The sequence below is a fragment of the Saimiri boliviensis genome, chromosome 13 (genome assembly GCF_048565385.1).
Source record: "Saimiri boliviensis isolate mSaiBol1 chromosome 13, mSaiBol1.pri, whole genome shotgun sequence".
Classification (NCBI taxonomy): Eukaryota; Metazoa; Chordata; class Mammalia; order Primates; family Cebidae; genus Saimiri; species Saimiri boliviensis.
In genome coordinates, this window is record NC_133461.1 from 3617075 (window position 1) to 3629797 (window position 12723).

General features: G+C 53.2%; 1 protein-coding gene across 5 annotated transcripts in view; it reads left to right on the forward strand.

The window, feature by feature from the left end:
* The window catches only part of ZNF516 (zinc finger protein 516), a 133794-nt gene that overhangs the window by 50075 nt on the left and 70996 nt on the right, over positions 1 to 12723 (forward strand). For all 5 annotated transcript variants that reach the window (XM_039463764.2, XM_010336718.3, XM_010336717.3 and 2 more), the window contains exon 2: positions 1437 to 3421. In XM_039463764.2, the coding sequence (XP_039319698.2) occupies positions 1594 to 3421 (1828 nt within the window). In that variant the 5' untranslated portion in view covers positions 1437 to 1593. The remainder of the gene's footprint in view (positions 1 to 1436; positions 3422 to 12723) is intronic.

The following is a 12723-nucleotide window of genomic DNA, read 5'->3' on the forward strand; positions in this document are numbered from 1 at the left end:
GCTGGATCCAAGCATTTTGATTTCTGCATCCCCCGTCCTTGGTGGGGGCTGTTCTGTGCTGGACACAGGCACACTGGCAGGCTGCCCCTTGCCTGTGTGCCTGGAGGGAGTGGGTCTCTGCCCTCCTCAACTTCTGGTGGGTGGGATGGGCATGCAGGTGGCAGTGGCTGTGCAGGGTGGTTGATGCCCACTGTTGTCTGGCTTGGGCACAGTCTCTAGGAGCAGTCCTAGCCTCACAAGGAGGATGCTGTGGGAATCTGACCTGTGGGGTGGTGGGGAGGCAGAGATGAGAGCCTGCGTGGTCTCACTGGGTTGGGGATGGGCTCTGAATTGGGATCCCGACTCCCCTGGGCCAAAGCCTGAAGTTCCTTTTTGGGGAAAGCAGGTGGGGGAACGGGGAAAAGCACAGGGTCCAGAAGGATAGGCGATTATGAGCCGGGCCAGAGAGTGGACTTCAGACACTGTGGCCAGCCGGGGTTGATCTGTGACCTGTCTTGTGGTCCAGCACACGTACAGGTGGAGTCAGGCAGGATGGCTTTGGCCTCAGGGTCCTGGGGTTGGCACTTCAGGAGCTCATTCTTTCCACACCCTGTCATTTCTCCTTTATTAAAAGTAGTCTAACCTCTTAACATAAGACTCAGTTTCTCCGAGGTCTACACACAGTTCTGTATAGTCACGCATTGCATAAGGATGTGTCAGTGTGGGCCCACATGTACTACAGTGGTGCCCTTGCATTATAATGCTGTATTTTACCATTGTGTTACACGTACCCACGGTCTTCAGCACTGCAGCCTGCTGGAAGGGTTTGTGGTCTAGGAGCAGTGGGCTTCACCATATCGCCTAGGTGTGTGGCAGGCTGTGCCATCTGGGTGTGGGAGTGTCTACTCTAGGAGGTCTGCACAATGACAAAATCGCCCAACAGTGCATTTCACAGCTCGTATCCTATTCACCAAGTGGTGCATGACTGTGTTTGTGAATTGCGGTCACCTGTGCAGCTCACCTTCCATCAGCCCGGGAACTCGGCCCCTGTTCTTCTTCCTGTCCTTTTCCCAAACCTTGCTTCCCTCTGTCCCCAATTCCCACGTGGTCTCCTTGCCGAGTAGCTTATATTCCTGACACTCCTCACGCTCTGGTACCACAGTCTCTTCTTAAAGATTTGATACCTTATTGGGAAAAGAAAATTATTTTAGTTCACAGTCATTAACATTTATGTTAATCATTTAACACAATTCATTATTGATAATTAATTGATACTGATTTCTTAATAAGGCAGGCGGCTACTCTCGTTTCTATTTGAAGTGTTGTTGGTGCCACTTTTCTTAAAGTGGGTGGGATGGGTCTGTTTTGGGGAGCACATGGAAGGGGGCGGCCTCTGCAGCCATGCCTTCGCCCTCTTGGTCCAGAGCTCTGCTGATGATGTTTCGTGTCTGTTTCAGGTGCTGGCTGCCAGCTGCTGCGTCGCCCATGTAGAAGGTGCACCTCCTGGGAGCAGGCACGGCTTTTTGCTTTTCTGACCATGGAGAGATAGGACGGTCCCTGCAGCCTGCCCGACAGAAAGCTGTGCCGCCACCACCGGCCGCGCCCATCCTTCGGATGGATCGCAACAGAGAGGCTGAGATGGAGCTGAGGCGAGGCCCCAGCCCCACCAGGGCCGGCCGGGGCCACGAGGTAGACGGGGACAAGGCCACCTGCCACACCTGCTGCATCTGCGGCAAGAGCTTCCCCTTCCAGAGCTCGCTTTCGCAGCACATGCGCAAGCACACGGGCGAGAAGCCCTACAAGTGCCCCTACTGTGACCACCGGGCTTCCCAGAAGGGCAACCTCAAGATTCACATCCGGAGCCACCGCACAGGGACTCTGATTCAGGGGCACGAGCCGGAGGCGGGCGAGGCGCCGCTGGGCGAGACGCGCGCTTCCGAGGGCCTGGACGCCTGCGCCAGCCCCACCAAGAGCGCCTCGGCCTGCAACCGGCTGCTGAATGGGGCCTCGCCAGCCGAAGGCGCCAGGGTCCTGAACGGGGCCTCGCAGGCCGACAGCGGCAGGGTCCTGCTGCGGAGCAGCAAGAAGGGGGCGGAGGGCGCCGCGTGCGCCACGGGGGAGGCCAAGGCGGCGGCTCAGTGCTCCTTCTGCAAGAGCCAGTTTGAGCGGAAGAAGGACCTGGAGCTGCACGTGCACCAGGCGCACAAGCCGTTCAAGTGCCGGCTGTGCAGCTTCGCGACGCTGCGGGAGGAGTCGCTGCTGAGCCACATCGAGAGGGACCACATCACCGCGCAGGGGCCCGGGGGCGGCGGCGGGGCCGAGGCCTGCGTGGAGAACGGCAAGCCCGAGCTGAGCCCTGGTGAGTTCCCGTGCGAGGTGTGCGGCCAGGCCTTCAGCCAGACCTGGTTCCTGAAGGCGCACATGAAGAAGCACCGCGGCTCCTTCGACCATGGTTGCCACATCTGCGGCCGCAGGTTCAAGGAGCCCTGGTTCCTCAAGAACCACATGAAGGCGCACGGCCCCAAGACGGGCAGCAAGAACAGGCCCAAGAGCGAGATGGACCCCATCGCCACCATCAACAACGTGGTCCAGGAGGAGGTGATCGTGGCCGGCCTGAGCCTCTACGAGGTCTGCGCCAAGTGCGGGAACCTGTTTACAAACCTGGACAGCTTGAACGCTCACAACGCCATCCACCGCAGGGTCGAGGCCGGCCGCGCCCGCACCCCGGCCGAGGACGGGGCAGAGGGGCCCCCGGACACCAAGCAGTTCTTCCTCCAGTGCCTGAACCTGAGGCCGTCGGCGGCCGGCGACGCGTGCCCGGGCGCGCAGGCCGGACGGCGAGTGGCCGAGCTGGACCCGGTCAACAGCTACCAGGCCTGGCAGCTGGCCACGCGCGGCAAGGTGGCCGAGCCGGCCGAGTACCTCAAGTACGGGGCCTGGGACGAGGCGCTGGCGGGGGACGTGGCCTTTGACAAGGACCGGCGCGAGTTCGTTTTGGTGAGCCAGGAGAAGCGCAAGCGAGAGCAGGACACGCCGGCCGTACAGGGGCCCCCGCGGAAGCGGGCGAGCGGGCCTGGGGACTCCGCGCCTGCCGGCCACCTCGACCCGCGCTCGGCCGCGCGCCCCAGCCGCAGGGCCGCCGCCACCACCACCGGCCAGGGCAAGTCCTCCGAGTGCTTCGAGTGCGGCAAGATCTTCCGCACCTACCATCAGATGGTGCTGCACTCGCGCGTGCATCGCCGCGCTCGCCGCGATAGGGACAGGGACAGCGATGGGGACCGGGCGGCGCGCGCCCGCTGCGGCTCGCTCAGCGAGGGGGACTCGGCCTCCCAGCCCAGCAGCCCCGGCTCCGCCTGTGCCGCCGCGGACTCCCCGGGCTCCGGCCTGGCCGAGGATGCTGCCGAAGACAGCGGTGAGGAGGGCGCCCCCGAACCTGCACCAGGTGAGCAAGCGCAGGTGGCCCGGGTGGCCCCTGGGAGCCCAGGCTCAGGGGTTCCTGCTCCCAGGTAAACGTATACTCAAGTAGCCCCTCTCATTGGTCCCTTAACCAAGCAGGCCTATGCTCAGGTGACCCTGGGCCTCAGGACTCCATGCCTGGACGGCCTTTTGCCCTTGCCCAGGGTTCCTGTGCCCAGGTGGCCCCACACTCAGGAATCTGCCCCTCCCCAGTATGGACTGGAGCTTGCACTGGCGAACGCAGACATGGGCACCCATTCGCTTCCCTTGCAGCTCCTTTCAGTGTATGCTTAAACTCACACCTTTGACCGCTAGGGTTGATGGTCTCATCTGTCATCCTAATTTCTGAGCAAAGAACACCAGTATGGATCCCTTCTGAGACATTCCCCCCGTCTTCGTTTTCTGCCCCAGACCCAGTTCTCACCATACAATGTGCATGCATGTGTGCAGACACACACACACACACACACACACACTCTCTCTCTCTCTCTCTCTCTCTCTCTCTTTTCTTTCTTCCACTCCAGCTGGGTAGAACACTGTCTTCAAATTGTTGTGCAGTTATAATTAATCTCATTGGATTCAAGTAACCCTGTGGGTTTAGAGACAGTTAATTGGAACAGATTACTTTCCACATAGCAGCCATGTAAATATTTAAAGATGCTTGGCCAACTTCGTTTTCATAATTCTCCTGCTTTCTATAAATTTTAAGCATTCTGATATTTCCTTTATTATTTTTTGCTTTGCATAATTGTTTTAAGTGGAAAGTGATGTTTCAGTTCCAGAACTTGCATGTTTCTCGACAAAGCTAAAGGTATTTTTCTCTTCTCTGCAAACCTGTTATTGACTGTTGCTTTTTACCTGGACTTTCAAGAGTGATAGAAATCAAAGCCCATGGGCAGGGCTGTTGATATTCGGTGGTGAAGAAGATGACTGCTGTATTACTTCAAAACAAAAGACAATGTCATTTTTCCTTGCTAGAGATCTGGCCAAATCTGGACAGAGTTTATTACAGTCTTACACAGTCTGTTGTATGAGGGTCTGTTACACTGAAATGCGTATCGAGTCAACAGAAATGTAGAAGGCAAGTCATTTCTCCAGTCCTGTCGCGAAAGCTGTGCTGAAGCCACGCTCAGGTTATGAGCGTATACATAGGTAAATGAGTCTTCAGTAATGTGTATTGCAGCTTCTGGTCACCTACTCGTTGGTCCCCGTAGGGGGAGCAGGAGAACATGGCCTTCTCTGAAAATGGAGTGCTCCTTCAATGCACACTTTTGGATTCTTCGAATAATTTGTCACGTGAAACTGGGTTGACCCCATCATGACCCCTGGTTGACTTTTTTAAAGTTTAATTCTTGTTTTTTTTTAATTTTTATAAATACACATTTTACTGGTTATGTTTCAGTAGTACTCTGACTACTTTTTGGAGCACACATTGGATAAAATACTGGGCTAGCACTATGTTTTTTTTTTCCACTTTAAAGAGAAATATTCTTAATATTTGGAAAAGCTTTTGGGCCTCACCCCATTTATTTTGATGGTGGTCACATGATTCAGAATAAGCTACTCTAGTAGTGCTTTTAAAAGTCAAGAAGTTGGAAAAATCAAACAATTTTCATCATAAATTAGAAGGTACTGTTTTCAGGTTCATTAAATTTTAGAGACTACTATATGTATGAGAGACATATATGTTTTTCTCTATATATAACTTTTTGAGAAACCTACCATAGACCTCAGATGATTTCCATAACAGTACATGTATCATAGTTGAATTTAACAAAAAGTTGGTGATAGAATAAATAGGATATTTTAGGTTATTGAGAGAGGACAGAAATTAATGGCATGACAGAGGCATATAACATGGAAGAGTCTTGTAGGTGTATGTGGGTCACTTTCTGTAATCCCAAAGGACAGTAGCTGGCTACCTAACAACACAAGACTTTTCATTTCAGTAACAGGCACCTTTAATGACCCAATGTAGCAACAAATGACTAATTCACGGATATTCCTTGAGGAGAGAGACCACGTTCCATCAATTTAACTGCTCTCTAAACACTCTGATTTGTGGGGCTTGGCCTGGGTCTTTCACAGGGTTAGCTTGGGAAAGAAACTGGGTATCTTGAATCTTATGTTTGAATTTGCAGCGTTCCTTTCTTTTTCTGAAAAAATACATGCAGCTTTGGAAAATGCTTGCCTTTCCTGTTATGAAGAAGATTGCTTAGTTCTTTAAACTTTTAGGTTATTTTGAATTCTCACAGAACTCTGATGGGAAGGCTGCTTAACACTGTTAGAGCAGCTGTGTAGAAATTGAGGCATGAAAGGTGACGGAGCTTCTCATAGGAAGCAGCCAGCCTGCTTGTGGAGCAGAGCTGAAACTAATTCAGATCCATGCGACCATGCCAGTAAAACAAGTTGCATCATAATTTTACCCTAACTTATTTTTTGACATCCAGGAATTGATTTGAATGCTGTTTCTGGATCTGGAAATAATTTGCATTGTTAGATTACCTGAAAGAAACTCCTTTTTAAAATGAAATGTGTTTTGTCAGTTGAATGTTGCCACCTATTTCTCTGGAAAGTTCTGATAGTCACGTTATTTTTATCCCCACTTAAGATGTGGTCCCAGCAGCTCTTGTTATTGACTTAAAATAGTAGAAGGGCAAAATTATGAAAAAAAAGTCAGCCTTTGTGAGTACGTTAATAGATTTAAATCCTCCACCGAGAAAGGTACGTGGCGTGGACGGAAAGAACGCTTTTAGAGTTCATAAAAAATTAGTATTTTTAGTAGGAAAGAGGAGGGGTGAAAGGGCATACGATTGGAGCTTATAAAAATCAACCTTTTCAATATTCTCAAACACAAGTAGGCTCAGGGAGCTTAGAAACCATCACTAAGGAAGAACGAATATTGCTTTGCAAGGAGACATACAAACCTTCAGCATATGGGCCAAAATAGAACTCTGATGAGAAAGCATTTAGGCGACTCATGAATAACAGAAGCACAGAGAGAGGCCGCACGTCTCGGGCAGATCTGCTGTCGGAGTTGCTGGCATCCTGGAACTGGGATAAGTATCTGGACTGGGATGCTCGGTGCCCGGGCCACCGCAGACACTCTTAGGTGCTGGTCATGCGCAAACAGTATGCCGTTTACCTGCATGTCGTTCAAGACTAATTTGATTACGTTTTTCACCGTTTCCTGTGCTGTCTGTCTGTCATGTGAAATCCAGATTCCATCCTGTTGAAGCCACCCCCAGTTTTTAAGTGCTCACTGTGACTCAGTAGGTTGGACACCCTCAAGTTTTAGATGAAGTTGGGGGAAGTTACGAGTACGGTTGGATTCTGCCTCTGTCAATAAAACCAACCACAGACTGAAAATCTTTAAAAAAGAGATGGTTGTATCTATACTGAACCATCTTTTCTTGTTATTAATCCCTAAACAGCACAGCAGAATTCATAGAGGATTTACAGTATATGATTCTAAGTAATCTAGTGATGATTTAGAGTATTCGAAGCATGCGCCGAGGCTGCAGGCAGGTGTTCACATCAGGGACTTGAGCATCCTTGGATTTTGGTATTGGGGGAATTCCTGGAATCAGTCACCCCCTTCCCACAAGGGACGTTTGTGTTCAGCTGTTTTTGATCAACATAATGACAAATTATATGACTCAATAGAATAAAAAGAGTGCTTGGAACAAGTGCTTGGTATTATATGCAATTTGAAGAATTAAGGAAAGAGTCTTCAAAGAGAAAAAATGTGGTCTAGGGAAGGAAAGGTAATTAAGGAGGAAATGGGGTTGTCTTCAGAGCATCTGTTTTCTGTCCCCTTGCTGGCTGCCTCCCTCCTCCCTCCCTCCCTTCCTGCCTCTCTTCCTGTCTCCCTCCCTTCCTCCCTCCCTCCCTGCCTCCCTCCCTCCCTCCCTGCCTCCCTGCCTCCCTTCCTCCCTGCCTCCCTCCCTCCCTCCTTCCCTCCCTGCCTCCCTCCCTCCCTCCCTCCTTCTCTCCCTCCCTCCCTCCCTCCCTCCTTCCCTCCCTGCCTCCCTGCCTCCCTCCCTCCCTGTCTCCCTCCCTCCTTCTCTCCCTCCCTCCCTCCCTGCCTCCCTCCCTCCCTTCCTCCTTCTCTCCCTCCCTCCCTCCTTCCCTCCCTGCCTCCCTCCCTCCCTCCCTCCTTCTCTCCCTCCCTGCCTCCCTCCCTCCCTCCCTCCTTCTCTCCCTCCCTCCCTCCTTCCCTCCCTGCCTCCCTGCCTCCCTCCCTCCTTCCTCTCTCCCTCCCTCCCTCCCTGCCTCCCTCCCTCCCTCCCTCCTTCTCTCCCTCCCTCCCTGCCTCCCTCCCTCCCTCCTTCCCTCCCTTCCTCCCTGCCTCCCTCCCTCCCTCCTTCTCTCCCTCCCTCCCTCCTTCCCTCCCTCCTTCCTCCCTCCCTCCCTCCCTCCCTGCCTCCCTCCCTCCCTCCCTCCTTCTCTCCCTCCCTCCCTCCCTCCCTCCCTCCTTCCCTCCCTTCCTCCCTGCCTCCCTCCCTCCCTCCCTCCTTCTCTCCCTCCCTCCCTCCTTCCTTCTCTCCCTCCCTCCCTCCCTGCCTCCCTGCCTCCCTGCCGCCCAGCAGCTGGTCCTGAGAGCTTATCTTCTTTCCACCATCACCAGCCGCACTCAGGCTTTCACCGCAAGGTGTTTGCTGAACACCTGCCTGGAGGCTGGCTGGCTGTGGCTGTTAGTGCCGGTGCCCTGGCTGGGACGAAGGCCAGGCTGCAGTCACGCAGCTGGGCACAGAGCTTTAGCAGCCCTTCTTCTTTCCTTCTAATTAACACAGACAGCAATTAGAACACTTTAAGGAGGGTAACAGAGAGAGAGAGAGAGAGTTTTAGACTTGTAGAGGTGGGAGGGAACAGGATCTCGCTCTGTCACCCAGGCTGGAGCGCAGTGGCACAATCTCAGCTCCCTGCAGCCTCCACCTCCAAGGCTTAAGCCATCCTTTCCCCTCAGCCTCCGGAGTAGCTGGGACTGCAGGTGGGTGCCATCATACCTGGCTGATTTTTGTATTTTGTTGGTAGACATGGGGTTTTGCCATGCTGCCCAGGTGGACTTCTGGGCCCAAGTGATTCTCCCTCCTTCGTCTCCCAGAGTGCTGGGATTACGGGTGTGAGCCACTACACCTGGCCTGAATGATGTGCTATTACGTGTTCACCCCTTGAAACCTGATAAGGATTGAGGGTGAGTCTGGCCAGCAGAAGAGAGAATGCAATGAGGCGTGAGCTGGGAGGGGCGTCTGCCTGTGCAGCCAAGCCTGCTGGGCATGGGCAGCTTTTATATGTTATTTCTTCTAAGCGTTTCTTAAAGGTGGAGTGGGAGGGGCTCTGACGGTGCCTTCACTTGTTGACCTTGTGGCTGAATCCACTTGCGATGCTGAGTCTCCCGAGGATTCCACGGTGTCTTGGCTTGGACGCGCCGTGGGGCAGGGCTCTCTGAAACAAGTCATGGGTTGGGAGGCGCCCTTGTCCTCACACAGTGCTTCGTCATGGGTCCTGTGGGAGGCTAAAATTGATTCAAAGAAAGAGGTTGTGGACCAAGGAGGAAAGTGAGTGAAGCGCGTTCACCCAAGGGGAGTGCGAAGTGGAGACGGGAAGTAGCGTCCAGTTCAGCTGGGGAGGAAAGCGCGCAGAGCTGGAAATGAGTTCATGGAAACGCTGCTCCTCCATGGCCCGGAGCTGTGGGGTGTGCTCATTCTGGGGGGGTCTCAGTGGCATTGAGAGCCTCTATTATAAATAGGAGCTTTCAGAATGGCTAAAGGCAAAATCAACAAAACCGGCTCCCTTCAGTATCCAGATGGGTTAACTCGGTCGGACTCTGCCCAGTTCCTTCATCGTGCGCAGCCCCAGGCTCACCTTGTGTACTATCTAATACATATTCACATGTAGACACTCTGCTGCTCCCGAAGCGTGGGGGTGACAGGCTGTCCCGAAAGTGAGAGCTGCTATGTGGCCCGTGCCTGGCCCCACACGGCTCCCTGAGTGTTTTCCTGAACCAAAATGAGCTGGAGAACATCCAGAGAACAAAACCAGAGTGGGATCTGGTGAGACAGAAACTCAGAAGAATGGAGACGAGGTCAGGGAGGTGTAGGCCGGTCACAGGCTTTGGAAGGGCGGGCACAGCGGGCACAGCGGGCCACACAGACGGCTTTCGAGGGCTTCACCTGGAGCGAAGGCAGCCTCCATGGCTTTTCCCTGTATGGCATTCTACAGAATTTGTTTAGTTGGGAGTAAAATAGGAGTTGGAAAATCCCGGTATTTAATTCTTGTTTAGTATAAAAATGCAGCAGTGTTTCTCAGGAGAAATGTTCAGATGTAGTTGACAGTCACATGCAGAATGCCTTGTGATTTACTCAGCATCTTAGCAACCAGAGCCCACTCTTAATCCGCGTCCCGCACTCAGGAACACGACGGTGATTGTTCATAGGGCGCTGGGTGTCCTCGTGTGCTTCCCGAGTTATCAGAGGAAGATTAAATTATGATAATACTGTCTTATAAATACATTTTATTGTATTCTGATTCTTTCAGCATTGATAATCTGTGCATGGCATGCATGCTGATGTTTGCTTGAACAGAGTGCTACATTTTCTGACCTTCCAGAAGGAATTTATTAGACTGTGAAAGGCGCTAGACTTAGAGATTATAACTCTGGGATTTTCTTCCAGTCACTGAGAAATACATGTGGGATGTACGTACTTGGTACTGTGAAACAAACATCAGGCAGACATTTTGGTTTGCTAGGAAAATTCACTTGATGTATTTTCTGTCTCGTTTTTGACTTGAGATAGAATCACAGAATTGTAGAGGCGAGAGGGAACTCAGAGGTATGCATTCTGTCTTCCCGGTGTATCAGTGAGGAAACGGGGCACAGGACAGGGTTGGCTTTTGCCCCATGCCGGATGGTGTGTGTGCTGCCGAAAGGTGGCGTGATCAGTGGAGGACACCCAAGCTTGGATTTGGACACATGGATTTTAATTCTTTAGCCACCACGTCACAGTGTGGTATTACAAGTTCTTCAGCCGCTGGGAATCTGCAGTGCCCTGCCTTGCAGTGGGTGGGCTGTGATTCCTACTGAAGGAGCTATCCCCGCCGCTTTTCCTGTGTGTGCCTGGAACACTGGTGGGCATCCTACAAACACACTCTTTCTGTTGGCATCCAGCTGCCAGCCTCCCCTTCCTGGTATGTCCGTGAGGAGCAGGAATGCGTGGTCCTGGGAAGGCTCAGATTCTGCATCTGCGTCCGCACCTGTGCCCATGTTGTATGCAGGTGAGGAAGCCCGTCAGCCGTGGTACCCTGTGCAGAAGCCCTGTGGGGTGTGCTGAGTTTCCTTCGTGCCTCTTAGGAAGTGACTTTCAGTGCATGTTCACTGCAAGAGAAGTTCATATTCTTGGACTCCAGTGCCAGTGGATGCAGTCACAGGTTCTTACCCGATGGAACGGTTTTCAGCGTTTTCTCTCTTTGCCTCCTATACTAAACTTCTGTACTTCAGTTCTGCTTTCCATGGTAGATTTAGCATTTCCCATTCTGCTGGAGGGGTGGTTCTGGAGACGATTATTGGCCCTGAACCTGCAGGTGACTGTCACCATTGCTGTGTCCTGAAGAAGTGATGCTCTCGATCCTCCCAGGACTGACTGGAACTTGTTACTCTGGCTTGAAATGGAAGGCTTCTCTTTGTAGATTTCATCTATTCACACCTGAATTTGGTTCCTGCACCCCATTCCCATGAGATAGGGCATTTCATGGACTAGGCAGGATTGCTCCTGGTACAGAGGGAGGTGTTCTGATTCTACTCCCAGCCATCAGTTCCTGACCAGCTGGAAGAACGGACAGTAGCAGCCAGGGCGGCAGGTGCTGAGGTGGGTCAGGCGTCGCTGAGGGGCTGTGCGCGTGGGAAAAGCTGCTGGTGGTCGTGGTAGGGTTTCCCAGCCGGGAGAGGTGTGGTGCCGTGGAGTTGGTGCACTCCTGTGGGGCCGGGGCTGTGGCACCCTGAGATGGTGCCATGCTGCCGAGCTGCCCGGGAGCTGCCCGGCTGCCCAGTCCTTCCGACCAGATTCTGCACCTGCCTGTGCTGGTCATGTGGCAGCCCTTCTGTATCTGTGCTGCGTCCAAGGCCACCCCTTCTCCATACATCACTAGGTGTTTGCTTAAAGCACAGATACCCGCTCTTCCGCTCAACCCTTCTGTGTTCCTCCTTGTGAGCCAAGGAGGCTCTCAGCTCCATACACATTTCAGCTCTGGCACCTGCCCATCTTCTCCCTGCTCCACCTTGCTGTGCCCCGAATTCTATGCCCAGATTCAAGGCTCCCATGCCTCCTCCACAGGACCGCCATGACACCCCGGGTGGAATGCACACCTGAGCCTCAGGCTCGCCCCGTTCCTCCCCGCTGCACCCCCTCTGGCCTGGACACATTCCTTTCACGCAGAAGGAACCTCTGTGTCCCCAGACACTTCATACGTCTCATGGTTTCCCGCATCCGTCTTGTGTCAGGCATCCTCGAATTGTCACCTCATTAAATGCCAGGGACTCACGATGGGAACAGTGGCCAGAGCTGCACCTTGACGAAGTCTCTTCTTCAGAGTTGGCAGCGAACTGCATGGAGAATTGTTGTCTTCAGGGGTGGGGAGTTTCACTCTGGAGTAGTCAGTGCTCTGTAGTCCTTTCTACTGGATGTCTGGACTCTGATAAAGAAACAGCCATGACCAGCAGTCACAGCAGAGGCCGGCCTTACAGTTAGTATTTAATGGGAGCTTCTCGGGTGCCTACAGAGTCTTCAGTGGAAAGCGCTGCATGTGTGGATTTCAGTGCCGTTGCACTCGGGCCATATGGACTCGGGCTGTGTGGACTCGGACTTGGGCCGTGTGGACTCGGGTCACGTGGACTCTGGCTCTATGGCTGGTGTCATTTCTGGCATTGTCAGACTCAGTGAAGTGAGGATTTGAGGAGGCCGCCTTTTCTCTTCTTCTGAGACTGCACGCCCCGTGTTGGAGCCATGCTTCGGAGTTGCTGTGTCTGGGGCCTTCGTTACTGAACCGTTGTTACTGTGGACCAGGAGCAGAAGTTGGCCAATCCCCTTCCCAGTAGAGAGTGATGTGTACATGGAGTGACCCTGGGCGTGGGGTCCTGCTGGGGCCCCAGACTGTTGCAGCAGGCTTCCTCAAGAGAGGTTCAGGCCATCGGATGGTTTCCAACCTCAGTACAGAGGGCCATGGGCCTGGCGGCCTTCGGAGGCCAGAGGCTGTGGGAAGATCCCAGGAGTTTCATTGGTGCTGGGGCCC